This window comes from Neopsephotus bourkii, unplaced genomic scaffold (genome assembly GCF_033783945.1).
Source record: "Neopsephotus bourkii isolate Nb327-2 ecotype Australia unplaced genomic scaffold, CSIRO-AGI_Nbou_v1 NB_1572, whole genome shotgun sequence".
In the NCBI taxonomy this organism is placed as follows: domain Eukaryota; kingdom Metazoa; phylum Chordata; class Aves; order Psittaciformes; family Psittacidae; genus Neopsephotus; species Neopsephotus bourkii.
Window position 1 is genome coordinate 7,143,943 of NW_026902048.1, and position 27,763 is coordinate 7,171,705.

General features: G+C 56.4%; 3 protein-coding genes across 9 annotated transcripts in view; 1 reads left to right on the forward strand and 2 right to left on the reverse strand.

Annotated features, from left to right (window-relative positions):
- Positions 1–8,826, forward strand: part of ACAN (aggrecan) — a 49,187-nt gene extending 40,361 nt beyond the window's left edge. For 2 of the 3 annotated variants that reach the window (XM_061371337.1, XM_061371338.1), the window contains 6 exons: positions 2,192–2,305; positions 4,932–5,090; positions 5,606–5,688; positions 5,929–6,073; positions 6,592–6,774; positions 8,032–8,826. In XM_061371337.1, coding sequence (XP_061227321.1) covers positions 2,192–2,305; positions 4,932–5,090; positions 5,606–5,688; positions 5,929–6,073; positions 6,592–6,774; positions 8,032–8,120 — 773 coding nt within the window. In that variant the 3' untranslated portion in view covers positions 8,121–8,826. The remainder of the gene's footprint in view (positions 1–2,191; positions 2,306–4,931; positions 5,091–5,605; positions 5,689–5,928; positions 6,074–6,591; positions 6,775–8,031) is intronic. The other variant, XM_061371339.1, reaches the window with a different exon arrangement.
- Positions 8,827–9,314: 488 nt separating this feature from the next.
- Positions 9,315–14,136, reverse strand: HAPLN3 (hyaluronan and proteoglycan link protein 3). Of its 2 annotated transcripts, none has more exons than XM_061371341.1 (5): positions 13,806–14,136; positions 12,141–12,269; positions 11,525–11,896; positions 10,272–10,574; positions 9,315–10,159 (listed from the first exon to the last, which is right to left on the reverse strand). In XM_061371341.1, exons 2-5 carry the CDS (start codon positions 12,265–12,267, stop codon positions 9,879–9,881), a joined length of 1,083 nt encoding a protein of 360 aa, XP_061227325.1. In that variant the 5' UTR covers positions 12,268–12,269; positions 13,806–14,136; the 3' UTR covers positions 9,315–9,878. The 2 variants fall into 2 exon arrangements, with proteins under 2 accessions (XP_061227325.1, XP_061227324.1); XM_061371340.1 differs by having other exon boundaries at positions 12,141–12,300; positions 13,806–14,134.
- A 2,812-nt stretch (positions 14,137–16,948) lies between these two features.
- MFGE8 (milk fat globule EGF and factor V/VIII domain containing) lies at positions 16,949–27,169 on the reverse strand. Of its 4 annotated transcripts, none has more exons than XM_061371346.1 (10): positions 27,028–27,169; positions 23,664–23,789; positions 23,301–23,426; positions 22,703–22,816; positions 22,101–22,282; positions 21,647–21,802; positions 20,767–20,911; positions 19,799–19,983; positions 18,417–18,572; positions 16,949–18,299 (listed from the first exon to the last, which is right to left on the reverse strand). In XM_061371346.1, exons 1-10 carry the CDS (start codon positions 27,152–27,154, stop codon positions 18,156–18,158), a joined length of 1,461 nt encoding a protein of 486 aa, XP_061227330.1. In that variant the 5' UTR covers positions 27,155–27,169; the 3' UTR covers positions 16,949–18,155. The 4 variants fall into 4 exon arrangements, with proteins under 4 accessions (XP_061227330.1, XP_061227329.1, XP_061227328.1 ...); XM_061371345.1 differs by having other exon boundaries at positions 19,799–20,001; XM_061371344.1 differs by having other exon boundaries at positions 22,703–22,861.
- Positions 27,170–27,763: the final 594 nt, after the last annotated feature.

Sequence of the window (27,763 nt, forward strand, 5' to 3'; positions counted from 1 at the left end):
GCGGGTCTCCTGCATCTCAGAAGAGATCCTGACACAAAGATTTAGTCCACAGGGTTGAAGACAGCCGAAGACTCATTATTCCCTGCTAAATGTTCTGCTTTAGCTCTCATACGTGCCTTGTTCCCACTTATACAGCATGCATTCCACTTCATGGAGCCTAGCAGACAAAGAGAGCCTTTCCTTACTTATTCAGCTGGAGAACATTGGAATCAACATGAACTTCTGCTGCCACTGCTGTTGGAAAGCCCAAGAGGCCTCTGGAGTTGTAATCATCCCTCAGGATACCTCATTTTCCTTTATGCTCTCTATCATACAGGAGCTCCAAGTGTGACTCACAAGCAATAGTCACATTTAGCTCCTCTATTCTACTAAGCCTGTGACCTCCATTTTGTTCTGGAAAGTCTCAAAGTATTTATTAGTGTCATAGAAACAGGAGATCTCTTCATATTGCAGTGAACAAAGAAGTCCAGAACGCATTCATGAGTATTTAGAAGGGCAATCCAGAGGAAAAACTGCAAAACTGGAGTAAGATGTTCATCAGCTACCTGAGGAAAACCTGCATTGCTCTCAGTGATACAGCCTAGAACAAAGATGCCAATCTTCTTGCTCCAAAGCACAAAAGGATTTTCTCTATCACTTAAGCATGTTACAGAATATGTCAGCTTTTTGTTGTCATATCAGACATTGGCCACAAAGGGACTAGACATTTACATGGGGTATAACACACATCTGCTCTTGTATGTCTGAGGACACAGAGCAGCTGGGCCATAGTTCTGCAAGGAGACAACATCCAGTCAAATATACCCCAATCAGAACATGAACCCAGACCCTGGGGAGTTGCTGTTCTGCTCTAGCATTTCCATAGTCTGCGTGTTTAGTGTCTTGGAGTGTTTCCTCACTAACCCCTCTCATCCACAAGAAGAGCATGGAGTGTTAACTGGGACTCATAAAGCCTTTACATTTCTTCTGAGTGTGAAAGAGAGAAATGTCTCGCATGAAGATCTAACCAGTCATCCTTTAACCTACCCTGGGTGGATGTGCCCCCACTTTCTTCCTCAGTCTTCCTCCTTGTTTCTGAGCTGAACATCTCTGAAATGTTTCCATTCTGAATGATTCTTCTTCTGATTCCAAAGCTCAGTAAGTAGGATTGAGGTTCAGCTTGGAGACACAGTGGGAGAAGAGCTTTTACTTCCAGCACAAGCTAGGTTTTTACAATATATAGATACCAACTGGCTACCTGTGGCCTTCTTCAGAGCATCTATGCTCAGAAGGACCTGCCAGGGAATGGAAGTGCTACCAGATGGTGTAATTTACTACCCAGGCTTGTGCTAATTAGCAAGTTGACAAACATCAGAGAGCTGGGGGCCAAGCTCTTCACATACCAACATCTCTTTTCAATCTCCAGAAGAGCAAAAAGGATCTCAAGGGCTGTTCCATCTAGATTGGAAACTAAGGGTAGTTTCCTTCGCCAAGATGGAATCTACAGCTGTAAAAGATGTACCAGCTTCTTCCAGCCCCATCACAAGCATAGTGGGGACAAGTCTGGAGAAAATGGTGCTGAGCTCCAGTACTCTTCAAGGAAGAGACGCCTTAAGCTAGGCTTAAAATCCTCAAAGGGAAAAAGCTGAGGGTGTCTGAACCCACTTCTTTTCTTCTCTGCACTTTCTTCATCTTCACTGAGAAGAGATTTCTTGCCCTGGAACTTCATCTAAATTACAGTTAGGAAGAAACTGATAATGAGCACTGGCAACCAGGAAGGCCTTTAGGAGACAGAGATCTATTTCAGGATGCTTCCATCACTTACAAGAATTCCAAGTTCTTCTTCGTACACCCATAGCTGATGGAGACACAGACAAAAGTTTGCATGTTCGATGCATCAGGCTGACAGCAGACAAGGAGGAGTTACCATAGCTGAGTGCTGTGTATCAGATGCATCTTGCTAAGTCTGTGCTATCTTCAGAGTGGTGTTCAATCATCAAGTGACCGAAAACCAATGTCTTCCTTGTAGGGTGGGCTGGGTCTCTTGCCTTCATTCTTCCAGCAGCAGCAGTGGCAGTGTGTTTTAAAATAAGACCCTTACAACTCCCAGGTTCCCCAAAACCAACTGATATTCCTTCCTAAACAAGCAAGGAAGCAAGTTCTCCTGTTGGTGGAGTTGTCTGCCCTAATGGAAGCCCTTGATTTCTTGCAGACACTGATGAGTGCCACTCAAGCCCCTGTCTGAATGGAGCTACCTGCGTTGATGGCATCGACTCTTTCAAATGCTTATGCCTTCCCAGCTACGGAGGGGACCTGTGTGAGATCGGTACGGCCTTCCTGGCTTCAGCTAATCTTACTAACTGCCGCACCACCTTCTTCCCCCCAGTAAGGTGACCCCCAGTGCTCCCATCAGCCCTGCCCTCATCTCAGCAAGCTAACCTCTAACAGCAGCTTAAAATACGCTAAGGAAAAGGCTTTCAGACTTGTGTTTATGTATTTTGATTAGTTTATTCATCACAGCACCATGTCCTCCAAGGTTCCTAAGCAGGAGCTTCTGGTGTCTTCTTCAGCTTTCAAGTTTCTCTAGTGAAGTTCCATACAATGTTGATCACAGAAGTTGCTCTCTCTTTGAGCCAAGGGTCTTTCTGTTCATCTGTAACAGTAGGGAACATCCGTATACCTGAGTACGTCTTCACTCCAGGCAAACTTTATCTGATGGATTGGAAATTTCATGGAAGGATGCTTCAACTGAGCCATGGAAAATGATTGCATTTCTTGCTGTGAAGATGCAGCTGAGAGATGCCTCATTCACTCCAGGAATCTCCACGAATTTGACATTTTTGTCATCTCTTCAGCATGGCTTCCTGTGGCAAAATCAAAGGGGAATGTGTATCGTTGAGAAAACACCAAGTGACCTCTTTTCCTATCAAAACTAGACCTACACTAATACTTCTGTTTGTTTCTATAGAGAAAGAAAAAGATTTGTGGGGTTTTTCTTAAAGCTGGTGAAAGTCCAAACTTGCATCAGCTTAGCTGAGGGGAAGCTCTCCTGTCTTGCTCAAACGTGAGAAATAAGGTAGCAGTGTCTTCTTCACCTTGGCACAAGTAATGATAATATATATTGGATTTCCTCCTCCCCTTTCTCTTCATCTCTCTTTCTGCTTCCAATATGAACATATGGAGTAAACCATAAGAAGGCGGCTCAGGATGACTGGACCATCTGGGCAGGAATTGTGCTGTCTTAACATCAATTTCCTAATGCACTCTAACTAGCCCATGATTTACATGTCCCTGCCACCTGTTGTTGAAGATCCCTGTAACCCAACAAGAGACTTTCCACCCTGCAGCTGCTTATAATCTCTTTTGGTCCAAGTCAGAATGAATTTCATCTTTTCTCTGATTTACGGGCTCATGATGCCTGTGGGCTCCAGCCTGGGAGGTGCAAGAGGAAGCCAGTATCCTGAATTCAGTGGGGAATGTAAATCTTCATTGTTCCTATGAGGCAAATCATCCCTTCTGTTGATCTCCAAGAACAGTAGGACATCATAGTTGAGCTCTGTTATCTGTACATGCAGCAGTCCTCATCACCATGGCAGTGTCCCTACCAGGGAACAAGTTTGTCGTCATCCTTTTCCAGGATGATTGCCCTCATATTTCCTCATAAGTAACATCTCTGTAGGAAAGAGTGGCCTCTCTCCTAGGAAATGTCCCACGGAGTTTCTGTGCCGTGTGCTGTTCTATCCCCAGGCTGTGATGACAAGGGGTGTGGTGTTCAAGCTGCTGGAAAAGGCTTAAATCTCAAAAGACAGAGCATGTTCTCTGCTCACCTTGTGTAAGCAATCTGCCTGCAAGGAACAAGAATCCTTAGAGATTCAGCTAGTTCCAGTTAATCCATTTCATCTGTTGAAGAAGGCAGGAAATGTTTTTAATGCCTCAACTAACTACAAACCCTTCCAACATCTAAGAAGCCTCTGCAGTCTCCAGCTGGAAGAACACCAGGAGGGTGGGTTAGTGTGATAGAAGGTGACAAGCTCTTTGACCTAACAAGTTTAACAAAGAAGAAAGAAACTGAGTACAGAAAACCTTACTGGAAAGGCAAAGAGGTGTGAGGACTCATTAAATCATTCCAAGAATGACAAGTGCCTGAAGGATGGTAAACTGGGCATCTGAAAGGCTGAGGTTAAATAGATTTCATTTCCTTCAGCCATATGGAGTATGTGTAGTGTTTTACACTGACTGGGAGCCTTTTCTGGTGGTTTCTCCCTTTGCCTTTGCTCTCCCCAACTTGTTTTCCCTTAGTTTCCCTAATTAATGGATTCAACTCTTTAGTGTTTCTTTAGATGGTAAGAGGTGTCCTGAACTTTCTACACTTTAGCAGCTTCCAGGCTTTTTCCTTGAGATTTCATTTTCCATCATGGTAAGTTCCTGAATCCTCTTTTGCTCCTCTCTTGGTAGGCTTGCTTCTCCTCCAGAGCCACAGAACAACACTAAGCAATGCAACCACCCAAACCTGGGCTCTCCTCCCCTCTTTCATTTTCAATACATACATATTGATTCTGGGCATCTGGATTCAGGTTTTGGAGTCTTTCCAAAACAAGAAAACTCTGTACAAGTGGAAGAGAAAGATTCCTGCTTTGTTAGAGTCCAGGAACATGATACAGGGATTGAATTGAACAGGAATACGTTTGTATCATTCAATTTTTCTAGTAGCACTGGTCACATTACTGCACACATTGGGTCTTCAGCACAGGCTTCCCTCTCCGTGTCTGCTTTGGATGCCTTCTGGTAACTTTCCCTGGGATTTCCCACAGGCAACAGTGTCAGGGTTTGTTTTTTAGTGGAAGCAACCGTGTGATTTCCCATGCCATGAGAGCACGAGCTGCTAAGAGGTGAGTTGGAAGGCTTCCAGACCATGCACCAACTCCTTTTCATCCCTCCTTTGTGTGTTTCAGACCAGGAAAACTGTGAGGAAGGCTGGACCAAGTTCCAAGGCCACTGCTATAGACACTTTGAAGACAGGGAGACTTGGATGGATGCAGAGGCCAGATGCCGACAACATCAAGCCCACCTGAGCAGCATCATCACCCCAGAGGAGCAAGAGTTTGTGAACAGTGAGTGCTGAGGGCAGCTTGAGACTGGGCATGGGTCCATCCATTGAACTCTGTGGAGTCTATGGACAGATTTAGCCAAAATGACATAAACCTCACGATTTCCCCCACTGGTGCTCAGATATTTCCTCACCCTTAAGTGGAAGAGGAAGAGCCATCCAGCTCATTGCAGGCGGTTGGAATAGATGACCTTTGAAGGTCCCTTCCAACCCAAACTATGAGTCTATGAGCTGTGAGACAGGAAAAAGCCCTTTCTCAGCTAGGACAGAACTTCACTTTCACCACATTGCTGATGTGGCTTGTTCACAACACATTCACTTGATGCAACAAGCGCACTGACCTATGCCAGCGCAGGTGGATCCGTGCTCATGGCACACTGAAAGAGGAGGGAGATGGACAAGCATGATACTGGGGCGGGGGGGAAGGGCATCAGAGGGAGATGAGATGACAAAGAAACACTTCCAATGAGGTACAGGAAAACCACGACCCACTCTTCTTTCTCCCTTTATCTCTTCTAGGCCATGCACAGGACTACCAGTGGATTGGCCTCAGTGACAGAGCTGTGGAGAATGATTTCCGCTGGTCTGATGGGCACTCCCTGGTAAGCCTGCATCCCACGGGACATTCAGTGGTGGGAAGAGGTTCCCCTTGGGTGGAAAAAGTCCCATGAGTTACGTGCTGAGTGCTTGGGTTGGGCATTGAACGGAGGCAGCTCCATACTTTGTAGAGCTCATGGTCACCATCGCAATAGATATAACCTCTGTAGTAGCAACTGGTGAGGCAGCAACAAGGATGGAGGAGCAAACAGGAGATGAGGGCTCAACCTTTCCTCTCTCTGCAGCAATTTGAGAACTGGAGGCCCAACCAACCCGATAACTTCTTTGCGGCGGGTGAGGACTGCGTGGTGATGATCTGGCACGAGCAAGGCGAATGGAACGATGTTCCCTGCAACTATCACCTCCCTTTCACCTGCAAGAAAGGAACAGGTCAGCACCCCATGTCATGCTAGCAAGCATAGGGAGCTCGGGCAGTGGTTGCGGGGCTGGAGTGGAGCTCCCTGTGCACATGAACATGGGTTTTGTCACTGTAAAGGGTGGCCTAAAATGTGGAAGGAATTAATAGAAGTTGGATTTTCCCAAGGGCTTGAAAACAAGTAAGATGAGCCATTAAGGTTGAGGTTTCGCATCCCCAGACACCAAAACCCTGGCTGCAGCATCACTCCTGCACACCAGCTCCATGCCCTCCCATGGAAGCAAGTGGCTGTTGTGATGCCTGGCTTTCCTGAATGGAACGCTGAGGCAGAAAGCTGCTTAATCCCAAGCCCCATCACAAAATGTCCATATCCCCTATCCCTAAATTTTGTGGATCGAGGCAATCTCAGGGGGATTTAAGGTTTTATGTGTGGGAGAAGAGGAGCACCAAGGCTGTGCGTGCTGGGTGTGAGCTGCCCGCTCAGCCAGGCAGGACTCTTCCAGCTCTCCATGTCTCTGCCCATCTCCTGCAGTGGCCTGTGGGGACCCCCCTACGGTGGAGAACGCCAGGACCTTCGGTCGGAAGAAGGACCGCTATGAAATCAACTCCATGGTGCGATACCAGTGCAACCAAGGCTACATCCAGCGCCACGTGCCCACGATCCGGTGCCAGCCCAACGGGCAGTGGGAGGACCCGCGGATATCCTGCATAAACCGTATGTAAAGGCTCCTTTACCTTCAGGTTAGGGCTGATCCAACCCTGAAGGGGGCATCATCTTAGGGTGCAGGTTAGCTCTGGGCAGAAGGGGACATCGTGGTCCCCATGACTTGTTGAAAGCTCCCCTATGATGGGCAATGGGAGCTGGCATCTTCAGAGCAGGGGCGAGCCACAGGAGGGACAGCCTGGGGAATTCATGGATGCTCCTCCACTAGGCAGGGCAGAGGCAGCTCCAGAGCCAGGAAAGGGCAACAAGGAGCTCACCAAGGGCCCAGACTGCTGAAAGGAAGGAAAGTAATAGAAATGGCTTCTGAAAGGGTGAGTTTTGGCACCACCTGCATTAGCTGAGAGAATTAGGAGGAGGGACCTGTAGTCTCCTATGGTCCCTCCAAGCCCTGGGAGTAGACAGGAGCCCTGCAGCAGGGCTAAGCCAAGGGACAGGGCTGGGTTCTTGACCCTTCTCCTGTCAGGGCTCCAGCTGACAGCAGCCAGCCCTCTCCCACTGGTGTCCCAGCCCATTCCCAGGCCTGCCTACACCCCTGTCCCATCCTTTCTCCTATGCAGCTTCCCAGTAATCTCATCGGCCTCAGCCAAATCACATCTGTCCAGTGGCCTCCTCGCCAGGTTCTGGTCTGGCTAGGCAATTCCAGCTAAAGCAATGCTCCCATAGCCAGGGAAAGTCAGTATGGGCTTAAGGGACAAACCTCCGCCCTAGGGAGGAGGTGCAAGGAGGAGGGATGGAGATGTCTGAGGGCAGCCCATAGTGCAGATGAAGCAGCTGATTCCCTTGGCTCTGCTGCAGACCCAGAGAGCTGCAGGCTGCTCCTGGCATGGATCACCAGCGACCAAGACAGCCAGGCAGTTCCAAACCAGCTTTTGCTGCTTCCATCAATCCTGAAATGATCACACTGGAGTAGTGCCAGATTTAAGGAAAATTGGCAGCAGAAATCAGGCAGAAACTTTGTTCCTGCCCACCAGACAGGGCTGTTTCCCCTCCTGTGCCCTGAGTACATCCCACTGCTGATGGACACTTCCTTCCCTGTCCTACAGGACTGGGGAGGGACCGGTATTGCAGCAGGTGAGATGGGGAAGCAGTCCTCATGCTCACTCTATTAGCAGAGCTAAGGGATGGGACAAGCACCCACAGAGAGGATGCTGCTACCCAGTGCTGTCCAGGGCCAGCGTGGGTCGAGCTGCGTCTCTGTCCCACCTCCTGCTTACAAAGGTGCCTTTTCTTCTCCTTCCTCTTCCTCAGCCTCCAACTACCAGCGCAGGCTATACAAAAGGAGCCCTAGGAGCCAGTCGAGACCCAGCGGCAGAGCCGTGCACAGACCCACCCATTAGAGCGGGGCCAGAGAGAGACACCGAAAGTGAGAAACAGAGATTTTTAACGGAACACTTCTATTAACAGAGTCGATTTCTCTTCTTCTTCTTCTTGTTGCTTTTTTTGTTGTTGTTGTCATATAAGGAAAAACAAAAATTATATTAAAGACAAACCCACCTTTGTGTATATATATAAAAAAACAATAATTAATGTGTTTTTTCCAAGCACCAAAGCAAAGCGAATTAGATCTCAGCATTTCTACTAACTGTCCGGTTCCAATTATCTTCGTGCCTTCGGGGACAGGGAGGGGGGTGGGTTTGCAGAGGGCAGGGGGTTAAGTTAAATAATAAAGATGAATATTTTGTCCTGATTTTATCCACGAACAATGTAATTATTTCTGTTATTTAATCTCCAGGGTGAGCAGCACCTTTCTGGGGTTTTATTTTATTATTATTATTGTTTCTTTTCCAGAATCCTCCTACTGCTGCAGCACATCAGGGCTGGGGGGGGAGGGCCCGGGGGGCTGTGGTGGAAGGAGCTATAGGAGGAGGGGAGGCGAGGGGATGCTGAGACCTGGGGGCTGCAGCCCCTCTCTGCTTCCCTGCCACCCCCCCCTGTCCTGGGACAACGTGCTCTTTCCAGGGGACCGTGCGGGGCACCAGCGTTCCCTGCACCTATTTATATTTTTGAACATATCCTATTTTGAAAGAATGATAAATAATAAAGAGAGTGAAATCGGAGCGGGCGCTCTGTCGGTGTCGTTTTGTAATGTGTGGGGCAGGGGTCTCCCATGGCAAAGCAGCAAGGAAGGAAAGAGAGTCCAGACTGGGTGCTCCAAATGGGACCAGCTCAGCACCCAAGGGTTCAGCCCTGGGGACAACGGAGGTAAAGGGGAAGAGTCCTAAGCCCCAACTGAAGAAGGACCCTGGGGTAGGACATCACCCACTTATTCAGGTCTCATCCTAGGAGCGGTTCACCCACAGACCTGAAACCCATCACCAGCAGGAACTGCTTCACCCTCCAGCTTTCAGTCCTGATGCCCATGGGGTAAATTAACACCCATTAACGAGGGAGCACAAGGCCCTTGCAGAGCTCAGGTGGGCGCAGGGCTGAGCACGCGGTGGTGAGATGATGCTCAGCCGGGAATCTCCGCATCCTCTCCATGGCAGACCCCTCTCTTGTGCTGGGGCAGAGATGGGGACACAGCCACGTAGCTCCAGGGATTTCTCCATGGGTTTATTAGAAGAGGTCCAGGAAAATACACATTTTCATAACCAAATGTTTTGAAGGAGAAGGCACCAGAGTTCAGGTGGAGTCCAGGTGAGGGGTGCGTGGAGATAAGGCACTGGCACTCCCATAGGAACAGGCACAGTGGCATCCTTCAGTAGGACAGGGACAGGGCTGGTATGCAACAGAGACACCCACTCTGCCTCTGGCCCATTCCAGCCTCTCCTCCCTCCCACTCCATGAGTTCTGGGGCAGGACCAGCCTGGAAGGGCAGGCGGGTGCTGGTGACATCCTGCCACGCAGGAAGGGGCCACCACCCATAGGGTGGCAGGGGCCCATGGGGACCATCAGGGACAGTCCTGTGCTGCCCCAACTGCTGAGCAAGACGTGGAAGATATAAAGGAAGTAAAAATAAACCAAAAAGAAGCCTCCCCTCCCACCCCCATCCCGCTCCCCCTCAGTCACCCCAAAAACAGCCTTGGGCAATGCCCAACACCGGGCACCATCAGGCTGGAAGCATCCTCTGGACAAGAAGGAGCCCTCCCTGCTCCTTATCTCTCTTTGTAGCAGAAGACCCCAAACCTGCCCTTGCTGGGGAAGCCGAAGCTGCGGACGCCAGGCTCCGGAGGGCCGCAGTTGGCGCGGGGCTTGGCGATGGGGTAGCGGACGCTGCCATCTGCCAGCCAGCCGGCATCGCAGCGGTCCAGCCCCAGGAACTTCCAGGCAGAGTAGAGCTGTCCCACCCGGGCAATCTCGGCCCCTGCATCCTGGCAGCTCTGCTTGGCTTCCTCCAGCGTCATCCCAGCCACGTGGTCCAGGTAGAAAACTTCTCCTAGGAGGGAGAAGGGAGCATCAGTGCTGAGCATCATCCGGAGCATCCCCGCACAGAGCATCCCCACTCAGGCTGAGCCCTAAGGGGACAAGATCTTTGGCCCAGCACCTACCTCTGAGCGCAGAGGAGAAGCAGAAGGCATCAAAGCGGTGCAGGTACCGGTGGCGTGGGCCATAGCTGCGGATGCCTGGGGCGAGCTGCAGCCCGCCGCAGGGCTTGCGGGGCAGGCGGATGGGGTACTGCACGGTGCCATCGGCCAGCCAGCCTGCATTGCACCAGTCCAGCCCCTCACTCCAGGCCTGGAAGAGCTGGTTGAAGGTGGCGAGGATGGCGCCTTGCTCCTGGCACACCCGCTCGGCTTCGTGGAAGTTGAGCTTGTACTGCCCGTGGGGAGGCTGGTAGGGGAACACGATGCCTGGGGAGGGACAGGGCACTCAGCCGGCTTCCATGGGTAGCCCCCGCGCGTCCCCAGCCCATCCCAAATTCAGGCTCTGGGACAGGGACCACTCCAAGGTTCAGGCATGCAGGGATGGGGATGCTGCGGGGATGCAGGCGCCAGCGGCGAGTTGCCAGCGACATCTGGTGGCACAGGGACACAGGGACCTGGGGACACCTTCATGGGGATTGCACTTGCACATACAGGGATGCACAGGCTATGATAACAGGGATGCAGGGACCACCACCACAGGGTCATAGAGACCACAGTCCTGGGGACATATAGGCAGGGGTCCCAGAGGGGCATGAACCACCCCTGTGGGGACAGGAAGACCATTATCACAGGGATGTGCAAGCTTACAGGAACACAGACACAGGGACCAGCATCATGGGGATGCATGGGCCACAATCCCAGGGACACATGGTTCACCAGCACGGGATGGATGTACGACAGGAACATGTGCACCGCCACGGACCACAGCCACAGGGACTGGTGGAGACAAGGGGATGGGCAGGGGCACAGCAACAGGGACATTTCCACAGCTCTCAGCTTGGCAGTAGAGCCAGCGCTGAGTCAGGTCCCTCGTTCCAAGTGAAGAAAATGGGGTTGGCCCAGTCACCAAGGTGCATCCCAATGCAAGGGACACGCAGAGCTGGGAGGCGAGGGGCAGCTGCACATGATGCATCACAGCAGGGAGATGGGTGGTAAAGGCAGGAAACACTGCAGCCATGGGGTCACCCCCAACTCCAACTCCACAGTAGCATCCCCAGCATCCTGCTCTGGGCTCCAATCACTGTCAGACAGCCCCAAGCCACCACCCCATCACACCGAGCATCCCCAGTTCACCACCCACCAAAGAGGGGTGCCATGGGCAGGCCAAGCTCCCTGCCTTGGCACTGGGGGTCCTGCAGTCCCCACTGTGCCCGCACCTTGCAGCCGGAGGTCCACCACGTCGCTCTCATCCTCCAGCCCATCGATGACCTCGCAGCGGTATTTGCCATCATCCTGCAGGCGCACATCGCTGACCACCAGCGAGGCCTCTCGCCGGCCAGCCTGGCGCAGGTGAGCGCGGCCACGGAAGTCCCCAAAGGCCAGGTAGGTCTTGCCGATGGCCACCAGCACGTCCTGCTCCTTGGTGTAGTCGTCCCGTAGCTTGGACCACTTGATGCGGATCTTGCGCTTGGCCTCCAGGTCGGGCTCATAGCGGTAGTGGCAGGGCAGGGTGACGTTGCCACCATTGAAGCTGTAGACGGGGTCTTTGGGAGTCTCCACTAAGAGTCTGGCTCCATTGAAGTAAACCACTGGGGATAGAGAGGGAAGGCATGATGGGCAGGTCGTGAGCATCCCCAGATCTCCTTCCAGCCACCTCTTCAACCTAAGCATCCCATGAGCATCCTCTGAGCACCCCTGGAGCATCCTTGCCTGCTCCTCTGGGCCCCACATCCCCCCCATGAGGTGGGTCCCAGCCCCATCCAGAGAAAGGGGGACACTTCAGCCCCTTGCACTAACCCACCAGGCCCCCTTTCCTGCCCATCCCTCATGTACCTTTCTCCTGCCCGTTGCCCTTGTCGTTCATGATGTGGTTGTAGTAGAAGCCGTTGTAGAAGGGGTGGTGGGAGCCACTGGCCAGGCGCAGCAGGGCGGCCTCCAGGAGCAGTGGGAGCAGCAGCATGGCTGAGGAGCGAGGTCAGACCCTGAGCCTGGGCTGTGGAGGGGGAAAGGGATGTGAGAACACCTCACAATAACCAGGAGTGCTCCGAGGTGCCTGGCACACAGCTCTGGGCTGACCCCATCGTAGGGATGCAAGGAGAGGGGTGGGAAGAACCAGCAGAACAGCTCCAGGGGAAGGCACAGGCAACCTGAGCCATGCCCCCAGACCTGCCCCACAACTCCCAGTCCCCTCCATCCCCATCCTCATGCATGGATCTCACCATGCACCACCGCACTCAACACTGCCACCCGCTGGGGCTTGAGGAGCGCCTGACCCAGAGGGGAGAACCGAGACCAAGCAAGGATCAATGCATCCGGGAGAAATGAGATCCCGGGATGTCCTTTGAACTGGGAGCACCGGGAAAAGACGTATGGGATGTGGGGGGAGAGAAGTGGCCAAGCCCCGCGGTAAGCTCAGTTTACAGGGGCAGCCGAGCGTGAAACCCAGCGAGGAGGGGAGGAGAGAGCTCGGGGCTGCCCCAGCACTGGACACAGCCGGGGGGCACCCACCCAGCGCGGCTGAGGACCCCCTGCTCCGACCCGGGGCTGCTCCTTCGCACCACAGACACGACCGGCACCACCCCTGTGCAACGCTTCCTTCCCAGAGCACATCCCCTGAGTGCAGGGGAGCCCGGCTGCCCCATAGCACCGGAGCCCCGTGCTGCCCGAGCTCTGAGTGCCCCGCACGGGGCTCACTGAGGGCAGCTCGCAGCGGTATTTGCCGGCTTGCGAGCTCACCCGGAGCCGGCAGAGGGGGCCCGGCACCCGGCAAGGCTCCGGCAGCCCCCTTCCAAAGTGGGGAGGGGTCTGGCACAGCTGCCCCTGCCTTAGGCAAGGTCTATGGGTGCCTGCATAGGTGCTCCGGGCCAGGGCGCTGTAGGAGTGAGGATGCTCCCCCCCAGCAGGGTCCGATATGGGGTACAGAGGTGGTCTCTGGGGACCAGGGCATGAACCGGCTGCTGTTGCCATCATGGGTTGCTCGCTCCTGGTCTCCCCTCCATGGCTGGTGCTACTGCTCACCCTCCTGTGGGGTGCAGCCACCCGGTGGGGTGTGTAGAGCCAGTGCTGCAGGGCACAGGGTGCACCCACACCACAGGCACCGCATCCAGCGGCAGCACTGCATGGCACTGCACGGCACTGCACGGCACTGCAGCCCAGCAGGCATGCACCACGTGCTGCCCACATGCGGCACGGTGGGCTCGAAGCACCCACAGCTTCACACCTCGGTTTGGGGGCAGCAGCACCGGTCCCCCTGTGCCCCCCGTGCCCAGACACCCCCCCCCAGAGCCCAGTGGTGAGGTGACACAGCGGGAAGGCGGTGTCCTCAGCTGCAATGGCACTGAGCATCGTGCTGCAGCACCCACCACAGCGATGCCTGGCACCTTCCATGGTGATGCGCAGCACCCTCCATAGCGATGCTACCCCTTACCTGCCAAGCAGGGTGCCCACCACCCCGGGGTGCCAGCCCTTCCCACCACCTCGGGGCTAAGCCCTACTCACTGCTGGTTGCGGGCAGGCTGCGGGCAGGCGTGCAGGCAGGCTGCAGGCAGATGCACTGTTTAGGGCTCTCGCAGGGCTGAGAGGAAGCAGCTCCAGGGCCTGCCTCTTAAAGGGAAACACACGCCTTTCCCAACCCCCTGATCGCAGCTCGGAGCTGGGATGGGTACCCCCGGCCCCCGCCATGCGCCTGCATGATGCTGCCTGTACCCTGCCCGCACACCTCTTCCGTGATGTACCTGATGCCCGCATTGCCTGCTTGGGGAGAGGAGCAAGGGTGCCCCGTTAGGGCTAGTGGGCATGTGGCACCCCATAATGTCCGGTGCAAAGACCTGGTGCTGGGGAAGAAGAGACATCTCTTGTCCAGTGTCCCATCAGGGGACTCATCACAGTCCCCAGGTGTGGAGCACACAAGTGTCAAGAGCACCATGGGCACAAGTGGCTTGGGATGGATTGCTGTGCCTGGGGATGTGCAGTGTCTGCCTGATCTAGGGTCAGGAGAGACAGCTGAGCCATGGGGTTCAGCCTCTTTGGGATGCACTTGTGTCTATGGGGGGCAAAGCAGGGGAAAAGCTTTGCGGTGTTTGATTGAACCCATCTGAGCGAGCATCATCCCTACCCTTGGGTGATGCCCCCCCCAGCTCCCACCAGCACACGGCCGTGCAGCCCTGCCCTGAGGACGGGCAGCGCAGTGATGGCACGGACACAGGGATGCTGGTCCAGGGGTGGCCAGTGGGGCCGAGGACACAGAGCAGCCACGGAGCAGCGTGTGCCCTGACCCAGCGCCCCCCTGCCCGGGCCCGGCGCGCCTCTTCGCCCCCCACTTTGTTGTTTTATGGCAAGGAAATGATGCGCGGGGGCCCCGGCCCGGCTCTTGCCACCGCCTCGGGCCGGAAAGCAAACAACGGGTGTAAAAATAAACCACCCCGGGCTGGCTGCGGGGTGAAGGGGCCGGGACCCCCCTTCCTCACTGCCCCCCGCCACGGGTGCAGTCCTGTCTGCCCGCCGCCGCCGCGCTGATAGGGAGCAGCCAGCACGGAAACGGTGTTATCTGCCTCCAGCGCCGGACCCTGCTTCCCATGGGAAGCCCTAACCGGGGATGCCTGTGGGAGCCGGGGTCTGGAGGAATGGCTCTCATTGCTCTCCTTCTCCCTGCACGCACACCCATTGGAACCCTCCCTGACACTTAGGGATGTGGGAGTGTGATGGCTCGGAATGCTGCAGTCATCCCAGCTGAGTGTCCCCTGTCCCCCCAGCTCTGCCCTGATAGCAGAGGGGTAGGATCTCACCCTGGCTGCATCCCAGCCATCAGTTGCTTGCCCAAGACATCCCCGACGCAGTGAGGCAGCCATGGGGATGTTTCCTCCTCATGCCGGGCTGTGCAGGCAGACGGACAGCTCCGTCGGGGCACGCTGCTCCTTGGTGTGCCTGTCCCATTGTTTCAGAGCCCAGGAACAAGCCACACGCCGCCCCGTGCTGCCTGCACCGCGGCGCCAGCCAGGAGCCATCCTCTGCCCCACCTGAGCTTGCAGCAGCAGGAAGGAGATAGGGATGCTTTTGTGCTTCTCATTTCAACAGCAGCTCGTGTTTGGCCGTAGTCGTGTCTGGATGTGGTCACTGGGCAGCCCTCTGAGGAAGGAGGAATCCCCTTCGCTCCCTCCCACCTCCCTCCGTATTGTTGGAGCCTCAGGGATGATCCCGGATTCGTGTTCTGCTCCCTGAGGGTGGGACCGTGGGTTTCAGGGTGAGTGAAGCTGCACAGGGCCAGGGTAGCTCTGACCTGGGAGCGTGTGTTTATGGCAAGCTTTCGGCTGAATGGGAGCCCCAAAGTGTCATCCGTGTCTTCCCCGCCTCAGCTCCTCCATAGCCACACGGAAGGGGTTTCTCCCTGTAACGCCATTTACACGGGACAATTCCACCCGGAACCCGCTGCCCAAGGCTCAAACCAGGGAGGAAACCCCATGTTCCTGGTGGGATGGAGGCGGCTGTGATCTGTGCCGGGCTTTCCGGGTGCAGGCGAGAGGATGCTCTCCCCGACGGCTGCTTCCTGAGGAACTGGCTCGCTGGCCGCCGAGTCAGCAGCAGCGGGGTGCCGCAGCCTTCCTGCTGCTCCAGCAACCCAGCCGCGGCCAGGAAGAGCATCCGAGGCCCGGGGATGAGTCGTGAGGGACCCTGCTCTGGTCCTCAGCAAACTCCCCATCCTAGGGCTCTGGAGGAGGAAGGAAATGCCACAGAGCTGGGAAGGGGCTCAGCATCCGTCAGAGGGGTTTGCCTGGGGGTGGCAACGGGCCACAACAGAATCCCCTGCTCTGACACAGGGCATCTGGTCCCATCACCCTCCCCATGGAGCCTGTGTTGTGCCCCAGCTCAGGGCTATCTTGGCTGGACTCAGAACAAGCTGCTGTTATCTCTGCCCCAGCTTCCCGGTGATAAGGGTGGCATGTCTGGAGGTGAACCGGGCAGCCTGTCCCTGCCTCGAGCTGTGGCTGCTGTTTGTCACCAAGCAGCCACAGTGGATTCAGCCCGGTCCCTGACAGCAGCCCCTCTGGTGCCCAGGGGCCAGGCAGGAGCCTGGGAATGGGATGCATGGGCTGAGCAGAGCGCTGCTGCCAGCACAAAGGTGCATAGAGGTGGTCCAGGGCTGCAGGGATGGAGAGATGTGGTGGGATGCAGGTTGTCCTGGGCCATTCACGCCAACTTCAGGGCAGAAGGCTCTGGAGAGCAGAGCTCCTCTGTCCTGTCCAGCCCCGTGCTCCTTTCCTACCAGGGATCCTGTCCTCACTGCTGGGAGCATCCCCTGGGGTGTAAGAGCCGGTTTTGCTCCCAGCTGGTGGATTTGCTCCAGGATCAAAGCCAAAGGAGGAGACACAGGGCGTGGGGTGCTGATAGCGGCTTCCCCTCCCCACGTCCCATCCCACTGTGCTTGTCCAGCTGCAAGCACAGGCTCTGGCAGCTGCGACGGGGTGGAGGCAGCAGGGAAGATGCACTGGTACCCTGGTTCTTGTGCAGGGAAGGGTGCTAGGAGGGGCTGCGAAAGCAGAGAGACGTGGGCTCAGCATGGCAGGGGGCAGCCCCTTGGGATGGAGGAGGTCCCAAAGGACTGTGCTTCGGGAGGTGGCTCTTGGGAGCACAGAGCAGCCAAGCCAACAGTTTCAGCTGGTTTTAATACTGTCAGAGACACCCCAGAGCGGGGCCGCTGCTGTTATCCCACCCAGGCTCCCTCCGCGCTTGGCAAAGCCATCCCACTGCCGGCCCAGCTCCGTGGCCACTTCACATCCCAGCAGGAAAGGGAAGCATCACCAGGGAAGGACACCCTGATGCCAGTGCTGGGCCTCGCTCATCTCCTACTGCTAATCCCGAGGGCTCGAGCATTGCAAGAGGCTCCCCTCCACCCCATGGAAAGGGAAAGAAGTCAGGGTACACAAAGGGTCATGGCACAGCGCTCTGTGATGGTTTAACCACCACCCTGCCCATCCTTCCTCCGCACCTTTGTGGCTACAAACCACCTCTGCCCCACCACCAGATTGCGGCCTCCCCGCTCACCGCTCAGCTCTGGGGACAAGGGACCTCCAGGCACCCCTAACTGGAGACAGGGGCGATGCTGAGACTTGGCAGGTGCTGGAGCCGCATGGTCCCAGGAAGGGGAATGGGCAATGACTGCAAAAACACACCCAGCGGGCAGAGCCACGGGCAATAGGGACCTGATGCCTCTTGACAGGAGCCGTCTCATCACTCCCCTCACACTATGCAGCGCTGACACCGCAGGCAAGGAGACCCAGGGCATGGCACAACGGGCAGGGGACAACAGCCAAGTGGGTTTTTCAGAGCCCCTGTTTGCAGCCATGCAGGGAGCAGGAGGGATGCTGGAGCCTGCAAGCCCAGGGTGCTTGCCCTAAGCCCCCCAAAGCTGCTGAGCCCCAAGCCCCAGTGCAGGCAGGGGACTGCCGCTGGCTGCAGCCTCTCTGCTGGAAGCAGAAGCGAAAAGGAGGAGCAAATGTGTCTCCAGGCTTAACTGGGAGGATACAGTCAAGCCCTGGTTCCGTGATGGGGGTCCTCCAACAAAGTCCCAGTTGCAGAAGGTCCCTCAGTCCAGTCCCGGTCACACAAGGGGGCCTCCCATCTGGCTAGTGGGGTGAAAGAGCAGGAGCTGTCCCCACATCCCACCTTTAGAGCCCTGTAAAGTGCAGTGCTGTGGCCCCAGCGCCAACGAGGGCAGGGGAGCCCTCCTGGCCGCCTGCCGAGTTTGGGGACATGGAGAGAGGGGTGTGAGGTGGGAGCAGGTGCGGGCAGAGGTGGGCAGGGTGCAGGCTTGGGTGGTGGGCAGGTGCAGCCCTGTCCTTCCTCCCCACATGCCTACTCATCACAGCCCAGCAGCTCCACGCGCAGGGTGATGCGGTTGTGCCAGGCCACGGGCAGGATGCGGATGAAGCGGGCGTAGAAGGGCACATCAAACACGTTCTTCTTGTGCGAGTAGTTGTCACTGTTACCATGGAAGATCTATGGGGGGAAAGGTGGGTGTCAGCACCGCCAGGACCTCCTGCCACTACCCCATCCCATCCCATAGCAGCATCCCTGAAGCCCAGGTCGCTGCCCACCTTGCCCTGCCCCACACACCTTGGTGCTGTTTGTCTGTCCTTCCTTGTACAGGGTCCACGATGTGCCATTGTCACTGTAAGCCACCTTGTAGGCTGCCACATACTGGATGTGCCCAAAGTCACGGGCTCCTTGCGTGATGATGCCCGTCACCTTCTTCCGGTCCCGGAGGTCGATCTGGCGCAGAGACAAAGCTCGTCAAGGCTCCTCGCAGGAGCAGTGCTCCCACCCCAGAGCATCCTGCGTGTCCCAGGGGTACCTGGGATGTGCTGGCCCTCATTGCTTGACCCTCACCCTAATACCACAGTAACTAATAGAACACCATTGCAGCATCCCTCAAAGCAACCCAAAGCAGGACACAAACCGCTCCATCTCAGCTCCCTTCCCCACTGCTGCCACCCTGACATTTTTCATTGAAAAGGTCAATGTGGGAATGACAGTAAAAAAAATCTGAATTCAGAAAAAATAAAGGATTCCCAAAGGAAATGCATTTCCATTGGAAAGTGATTCTGGCTGAGAAAATATGCAGCTCAGCACGGTCTGATGGTTGGGTTGTGAGATGGTTTCTATTCTCTTTACTCTGCCACACTGCACTACAGCTGCTGGCACGCTACTCATAACCCAGCAAAAGAGCTGCAAGTCTCCTTCATTTAGTTCCTATTTTATGCTCATCGAGGGCAGTACCAGCTATAGATCACACATGTACATATACATATGAGAGCACACGTCTACATCTGTGTACATGTCCACAAAGTCAGCCTGTGGTGCAACAGCCCAACTCAGCGTGTCATCCCGACCCCACCAGCAGTCATTTGATAAACTGGTTTACTTAGGGCCACGAAGCAGCTGCTTTTAATCATTCCCCAAATAAAAAGCAGGACAAATATCTACACGGCGCTGTCCCATTATGTCATGAAATCATGTGAAAAGGATAAAAACAGGGGAGGAAAGGAAACTGAGAAGGAAATTTCAAAACTATTTGTTCCCATTCCAAGCTGGGAAGAGAAAAGCAAACCCGGTATTTTTCCTGCAAAACAGAAACACAACGTTCTGGGCAGCAGGAGCATCATGGCACGGTCACCCCAGGCTGGGATGGCACTCCCCAGTGGGGTGATGCAGCACTGGGGTGCTGCGGGCTCGGTGCACCCCATGGGAAGGTCTGCAGAGATGGCACCACCCTGGTTCCATAAGCACCGATGTGTCTGACCCATCGCTGTTAAAGTGGGTGCTGGTGGCCCCATCCTGACCTGTCCCTGCTATCTCAGCTGTGTGCCCCACAGCAGGGATCCAGCTGCTCTATCCCAGCATCTCCCACTGTGCCCATTCTGCTTCCAGCACCCGGGCACATCTGGGGGAGCTGGGGGAGAGAACTGAGGTTACAAAGGGAGGGCACCGAGACCCACCTGCAGCCACTCGGACTGATTGTTGCTGAGTGCTGTCCAGGCGTTGGTCTTGCCTGTCATGTCCAAGCGAGCGTAATGGGGGTGCCAGGTAAAGGCATCGATGCCCCAGGTCTTGAAGACGCTGGAGGCTGTGATCTGCTGGTCGGAGATGAGGCGGGATTTCATGCCCAGAGGCTCCGAGCAACCTGCCGTGTTGAAATACACTGTAACACAACAGTTTATAGACAGTGAAAAGGAAAGAGCCCGCAGCAAAACCTGTTAACCCTGGTGGGTGCCATCCCCACGTTCCCATGTTTCCCCCACGGCCAGGATCAGCAGAGCAATTGGCTCGCCTTTTCCTGGGATTGTAGTTCCCAGCTATTCCCTGGCTCACAGTGCCTCCTGCTGCAGGGATGTACAGATGTCCTCACAGCGCAGCCTGGCTCCGGGATACAGCTTTGGCAGGAGGCAGCAGGCTGCTTTTATGGGTGAAGAGAGCAATGCAAAGGCATCCCCAGCCAAAAGCAGAGCTGGCACTGAACCCGTGCAGCAGCAGGATGTGACCCAAGCCCCCATGGCACCCTGTGCTTGGCTGCTGGGGATGTGCCACAGGACGGGAATGCCAGAGGCACAGGGAAAGAGCTCAGGCTAATCATTCCTCACGTTTCCCAGAGGACTTTGATCCTCGGGTGCTTTTCAAGCTCTCCAGCAGGAAAAGCAGACAGTTCACAGCTCAGAATAGGAAGGGTGCCATAAAATCCCTGGGCTGGGAGGTGTTACCAGTGTGAGAATGCAGCTTAAGCTGGTGGGGTTAATGGCTTGTGCTCCCCAAAACACCCAGGGGTGTTTGCAAGCATCACATAGCAGGTATGGGAAAAACAAATCCTCTGTCCCAGGGGATCCAAACCAGTATCAGGGCAATGCCCTGCCCCGTGTCTCCCCCTGCCCTGCGGTCCCTGGGGACACCTGGGAGAGGCACTGGCATTTACCATTCATCTCGCAGCCGATGAGCTCGAAGCGCAGCGTGCAGGCGCGGCGGCACATCACCGGGTAGATGCGGATGAACTGGGCGGTGATGGGAGGGTTGAACATGTTGGTCTGCATGGTGCCATAGTCCGCGTTCCCCTGGAAGACCTGCAACGGCCAACAGTGTCCTGGCTCTGCCATAGCCTCTGCAGGAGACACCTTGCCCAGCAGACAGACCTTAGCATGGAGTGGGGAAGCAGGGCTCTGCTTTAGTGCCCTGGAGCAGCTCATGACCTTGCAGCAGCTCCATTCCCTGCTCTGCCCTTGCCCCACAAAGCCACACATACAGCAACATCCCCTCCCTGCAGCTACAGCGATACTCCTCAAATCACAACAAGCAGAGAGGTGGTTCCTTTCTTTCTTTTTAACACAATAAATAGAGTCAGGCTGTGTTTTCTTGCATTTTTTCCCACTGCTGCAGAAACAAGAGCAACTTTCCTGTTCTCTAAAGCAAGGCAGATTCTCCCAGCCATTCCCTGGAAAGGCAATATTCCTGCTTTGAGAGTGAGACACAGTCAGCTCATGCTTGGTGCAGACACAGCACTGAGACACATAATCCGCTCACCATGCCCAGTCCCCATGTCAGCGATAAAGATATTATCTGAATGACCTAAATAAGTCAGCACTGCTGCTTTGGCTATGCTTACTATGGTCAATTAAACAGAGCCAGACAGTGCTGCCCGGCACCGGAGCTGCCTGTGCGGTCTCGCTGCTAGGCCAGCTCCCAATGTGCCTTTGACCCAGGTCAAAAGCACCCTCCCAAACATGGGGCCAGTTCGGGATGCAGCTCGCAGCCACCCCAGCACCCGCAGCGCTGCCCTCACACAGAGCATCGCCGCCCACCTTGTCTGTGTCCTGCTTCTCGTCCTTGCAGAAGGTGAATTCCCTCCCATCCAAGCTGTAGGCGACTTTGTAGGCACGGACAAACTCCTGCTGGCCCACACGGCGAGCACCTTGTGTGATGATCCCACTGAGCCGCATCTTCCGCAGCAGGTTGGCCTGGGTAAGGAGGAGAGCGTGAGCAGGGAGCAGTGCGGATGGGGAGCACAGCCCCTGTGCCCAAAGCTCAGTATCAGGACCAGGAGAGGGGCTGCTCAGGGCACTGAGAGGAAGGGAAAATCTCAACCCCAGGGACCTTGTCTTCCCCAGGCACATCACAAGATGCCCCTTGTGCAGCAATTTAGCCCCACACCTGCCACCAGGACCAGATAAACCCCCTAAGAGCAGCCCAGCAAGACCACCCATGGGTACCAGGGCTGCCGCGCTGTGCCGGTGCTCCCAGTCCTGTTGCAGGTACCTGGATCCAGGGGCTCTTGTCATAGTCGCTGGAGGTCCAGGCATTGACAATGCCGTGGTTGTTGAGGCGGGCGAGCTCTGGCCCCCAGCGCTGGAGGCCAAGGAAGCCGTAGTAGACAGAGGATGCTGAGAGCTGAGCATCCGAGATGGCTCCTCCTTCCATGCCCAGGAGAACAGCACAGCCTGAGGGCAGGAGGGACATCAGCACCAAAGAGAGACAGTGACCAGTAAGCAAAACCAGGGAGCCGTTTGCCTCTTGTCTGGGGACAGGGCAGGAGGTGGGGACCTGCCCTAGGACCTGGCTGTCCACAAGGTGTACTTCCCCCTCCTCATCCACAAAACCAAACCCTCTTATAGCACAGAGATTTGGGGAGCAGGGGAAAGGGCTGCTCTGGGTACCCCCAAAGAGAAGACAGCATCTTCCCAGGGATGCTCCCTCCAACAGGTCCCTGATGGCATCAAGGGCCGCCAGCACATAGGCACCCATGGCTGCTCTTCAAATCCCCTAAACCAGCTGGTGAGACCTCCCCTGGCAATGAGGGACGGAGCAGTGGGGGACAGGGAGGGAAAGGGAATTCTGTACAGTTGGTGCCAGGGACTTACGGACGTGGCAGCTCCTCCCCAGGAACGGGGACGGACACTTGCAGGCGTAGTCCCCATCCAGGTCCAGGCAGGTGCCTCCGTTTTTGCAAGGCTGGGAGGAGCACTCGTTCTTGTCTAGGACAGAGTTGGGGAGCTCAGGAGGAGACCCAGGAGCCAGTTCTGGGGAGGGCACCCCTCATTCAGTGCAGCAGGAAAAGGGGGAGACGTCCCCTGAGCCGGGGCCATGGCAGGGTCCCTGCTGATACGGTGGCACAGGTTGAAGCTCTGACCTATAGAGCTGCCTAAGCCGTGTCCCCACTGACTGCAGCCACATGTGTGCATAAGGACACACAGCCATGGCAAGGCTGGGACCCCATATGGGTCAGGCTGACCCTCCAGGCACCCCTATTCCCATTACTCAAGGCACCAGAGATGCAGAGCACACCTGCATTCCCACACCATGGTCCTTCCCTCCACCCTGCAAGGTCCAAACCAGCCCTTGGTCCCTGATAGAGCCTAGTGCCAAACACAGACACAGCTGAAACACCCCCCGGTTGTCCCCCCAATGCTGCCCAGAGGGTCCCCAAGCCCTTAAGCCCCCTTTTCCCCCTGTACTCACTGTTCTGGCAGTGCACCCCATCGTACCCCGCAGGGCATTTGCAGATGTAGTCAGTGAAGACATCCCCACGGTTCGGGACGAGCTGGCACTCGCCATTGTTGTGGCAAGGATTGGGATGGCAGGGGCCTGGGGAAAGGGAAAACAGCAGTAATACGGGCATGGATGGAATAGAAAAGCACCAGTGGGCTGTCACTCCCTGAAGACACTGCATTCCCCCCAAGGAATGGAGGTCACCGCATCACTGCTTAGATCTCCACTCTATGTGCCCATCAGCAGGGCTGGACCCCAAGGCCATGAGGGCACACTACCATGCTGCAAGGCTCCTGGCCTTCACAGAGCACCCGTGAGGGGTCAGCCCCTCACCTTTCTCTGTCTCATTGCAGTCAATCCCAACGTAGCCCTCAGGGCAGATGCAGAAGAAAGGGGTCTCATTAATCCCAGTCAGGCAGGTGCCCCCATTCTGACAGTGGTTCACGTCGCAGAAGTCTCCTGGAAGCAAAGCCACACGTCACTGGAAGCCATCCCAAAGGCCGGTGTCCACCAGAGCCCTGCGGATGCACATGGAGGCATCCCAGCTCAACGGCAGGAGCTACTCCAGCTGTGGATGCTGCAGGGAGGGGAGCACGCAGAGAGGCTGCTGGGTCCTCTGGCATTCACAAGTGATGAGAAGGAGCATGACGGAGTGGCCAGGACCTGTCCTGCCCTGGCACACAATAAAGTGGGTTTAACAGAGCCTGCACATCAAACCCAAGCCAGGGGAAACCCGCGGTTTTGGTGCATCCAATGTATCTGATGCTTATCTGGGAAGCAGGGGTAGCCAGGCCGGGGCTCGCTCGGGCATGAACAGCACAGCATTATCCAAGGGAGCTGGTCCCATTGCTGAGTTTTGCTAATGAAAGTCAGAACTCCTGAGACCAAACCAGAAACCATTGTAGGGGGAGCCCGCACGCCTTGTTTCACACACGCTGGAGGCACGCAAGGAGGGAGCGCAGTGTCCATCCCTGCACAAAGCCTGCCAGGCCTCCATCACTGCCCCAGCAGCTCCCATGAGGCAGCTACAGCCCACAGCCACATCCCTACATGGGCTGCACCGTCCTCCCTGCCTGTTCATCCACCTCCAGCACCTCCCACGGTACTGGGTTCATGTGGAGAGGGGCTGCAGGGGGCTGCAAAGGGGGCTGCTGAGAGACACCAGGAGCTGCTCCTGCACTGGAGACAGCCAGTGCCTGCCTCCTGCAGACAGCCCGGGCAAAGGAGAAGGAGGAAGAGATGTTCCAGGTGCCAGAGCAGGGCATGGAGAAGCCCATGGTGATGCAGGCTGTCTCCCTGCAGCCTGTATCCACCCTGCGGCCCATGGAGGACTCCACACCAGAGCATCCTGCTCCTGATGGGCTGTGCCCCATGGGAAGGACCCACGCTGGAGCTTTTTCATCTGCTTTTCTCCCTCTGTCCTGCTGAGGAAGGGGAGTGAAGGAGCAGCTCCCGGCAACCAGCCGATGATAACGCACCACAACCTTCTGCTCCCCACTGAAGCGCTAAATCACACTGCAAGAACCCCAGTGAAATTCCTCCCACCCTCAATTTATTCTGCCCCGAGAGCTGCAAGACAGTGCCATTATCCATAAACCTAGACCAGATTCCCACCCTGAACGCCTCGGTACCTCCTCACCAAGTGCCAGGACAGCACATACCTTGGTGCCAGGCTCTCCTCTGCCATGCTGCAGGAATCAGAGTAAGGGCTGGGTGGAGACCCAGGAATAACCCCCTACTACGGGCAAGCCCTGGGGAAGGTGGAAGTTAATGAGCTGTGGGCTCGCTGCCTGGACCCACACCAAACAGCACAGCTCTCATTAGCCTAAGCTACTACTCAGTGAGCTCCCACTCATTAGTCTTTTAATAGCAGGGCTCGTGAGTTAATCCTACTCTTCCTGACGCTCCACATCTGCAGGGTACACACTGGTGGCAGACAGGCCAGTGTTCCATGAAGGCTTCTGAAGAGATGGTGTAGCTCCCTTAGCCCAGCCTCAGGAGGCAGAAAAGCTTGGGCAGTGGTTCAAGTCCCTGCCTGCACTGCCCAGCCTGTTCTGCATGACCTCATGCTCCATCAATGCACTGCCATGAGCTACAGCATGGGAGGAGAGAGAGCTCCTGCGGATACGTGGGGATGCCTTCGCCCCACGCCCCTCCGCAGGTCTCCAGCCCCATCCCAAGGATCACTCCCGGCAGCTGGCCAAGGCCAAGTGGACAGAGCTGCTTCTGTTCAGCAGCAGGACCTGGCTGCTCCCGCAGGCACGGAGCGCCAGTGAACATGAGCTCCCCAGCATCTGCACTGCCTCCAACACAGCATACTGTAGGGTGGGATACAGCAGCGAAGGAGCAAGGGTTCCTCCCATGCTCAGGACAGGAGGGTCCCAGATTTATACTACACAAGTAACTACACTCCCTTTCCTCCCCTCCCAGGAATTATCCCTTACTTAGTGGTCTCACTAGCCAGGCCCCTGCCTAGCAGCAAGGCACACGGGTCACATTTTCCACTGTGGCAAGTAGTTTTGGATGCTCCTATTTCTCATCTGTTGCAGTTCAGCATCTCCATTCTCCACACAGACACTTGTCTGCAGGCAGGGACGGAGCTGTCACAGCCTGGACAGTCAGGAACCAAGGCAACAAAGATCAGCCACTGCGTTTGGAAATGTTTGCATGTTTGAACCCACAGGCTGGCTGGAAGGCAAAAATAACATCCTTCGAAAACTGGGACAGCTCATCCCAGCAGGCAGGGGGAGGTCAGGTCAAGCCTGTCTCGTGAGGGCCCAATGGGCATCTCTTGCCCAGAAGGAGCGAGCACAAACAGGGCCTTCCTCATAGCACACCTTCTGCTGCCCCTTTGTCCCCCGTCCCGGAGCCCACGCTTGGCCTTTGCTACCCTTTTGCCTTCTCACCCATTGCTTTTGGAGTCAATCACCCCAGGCGTGACCCACAGGGTGATGATGGAGCTGCTTCTCGTGGGGTTCCCCTGGCAGGGCCGCTGTGCCAGGCGGTCCCAGGGAAGCTGTTTACATTCTGGGCACGGTTATCTAACCCTGAGAGCACGGGACAGCCCCGCTGAGCTATTCCGAGCTCAGGAGTAAGGACAAGGGGCTGGGGACCTGAGCTCCTCCGCTCCTGCAGCAGGAGCCCTGAGGGCTGCGCACCCTCCCATTCATCACCCCTGCACACAACAGCCCAGACCCTCTTGCCCTGCACTCCAGATCCTCTGGCTCTGCACCCCAAATCCCCTGCACCCCGGATTCCCTGCACACCAAACAACCCCGCGCCCTGGACAGATGAACTCTAGATCTGTTGCACTCCGGATCCCCAGCACCCCAGGCTCCCTGGCACCCCGGATCCCCTGCACCCCGAGCTCTTTGGCACCCTGAATCCCCTGCACTATGAATCTCCCGCATCCCACGCTCCCTGGCACCCCAGATCCCCAGCACTCCAGACTCCCTGGCACCCCAGATGCCCTGCACTACGGATCCCCAGCACCCCAGGCTCTTTGTCACCCTGGATCCTCTACGCTCCCGATCCCCTGCACTCCGGACCCCCTGCACTCCGGAATCTTTGGCACTCCAGTTCCCCTGCACCCCAGGCTCTTTAGCACCCCGGCTCCCCTGCACCCCGGGCACCTGATCCCCGCATCCCTGACCCTCGGCACCGCTGATCCCCAGCACCCGGCTCCCTGGGCACTCACCGGTCACGACCAGCAGCAGCGAGAGCCCCAGCACCAGGAGGAACAGCACCCGCAACGGCTTCGGTGCCCGCAACGGCTTCGGTGCCAGCAGCAGCCCCGGTGCCCGCAGCAGCCTCACCGCCCCCATGCTGCTCCCGAGCCGCCCCGATGCGATCGCAGCCGCTCCGCTCCCCTCTGCTCCCCTCCGCCGCGGGGCTCGGGGCGGGAGTGACTCAGCCCGGCCCGGCGCGGCCCCACGTGCTCCGCCGCCCGCCCCCGGGGCGGGACCGGGCAGCGGGAGGGGCTGCGGGATGGGATGGGGGGGTGATGCCCCAGGCACCGCGGGGAGCGAACCTGGCCCCGTAGCCAAAGGAGCCAGCAGGCACCATGGGGATGCTGCGGGTGCGGGGTCCAGCAGAGAGACCCGCACCGGACCCTGGTCCTCGGGTGGCGGTGCCCCTGGCTCCCGGCCCTGGCTGGCAGGCAGAGGGTGCAGAGCTGGATGGGGAGCAGCGGGGGCTGCCAGCACTTGGCAGGAGGTAGAGGTGTTTTGCAGCACAAACCCCCCACATTTCTCTCCATGGGTGGGATGAACCTGGAGAGGCTTTCACCTCTGCCAGGCTAGGGCACGCACCAGCACAGCATGCCAGAGGAATGGGGTTCTCCTGAGCTTCTCCTAACCAGCATCAAGGAAAACAGCCAGGCCAAGCGTGCATGGGAAAGGGACTGGGGGGACAACAGCTCTGCACAGAGCACA

Bases quoted from the DNA above. Each gene is read 5' to 3' on its own strand.
- HAPLN3 (XM_061371341.1), bottom strand. From the start codon at position 12,267: ATGCTGCTGCTCCCACTGCTCCTGGAGGCCGCCCTGCTGCGCCTGGCC. The intron at 10,575-11,524 runs GTGCGGGCACAG...GTCCCTCCCCAG, and splicing joins GGTGGACCTCCGGCTGCAAG to GCATCGTGTTCCCCTACCAG. The intron at 10,160-10,271 runs GTAGGTGCTGGG...TCTCCCTCCTAG, and splicing joins CTTCTCCTCTGCGCTCAGAG to GAGAAGTTTTCTACCTGGAC.
- MFGE8 (XM_061371343.1), bottom strand. From the start codon at position 27,154: ATGGGGGCGGTGAGGCTGCTGCGGGCACCGGGGCTGCTGCTGGCACCG. The intron at 23,790-27,027 runs GTGAGTGCCCAG...CTTTGCTTCCAG, and splicing joins GCTGCTGCTGGTCGTGACCG to GAGACTTCTGCGACGTGAAC. The intron at 18,573-19,798 runs GTGGGTCTCGGT...TCTCTGCGCCAG, and splicing joins ATCAGTCCGAGTGGCTGCAG to ATCGACCTCCGGGACCGGAA.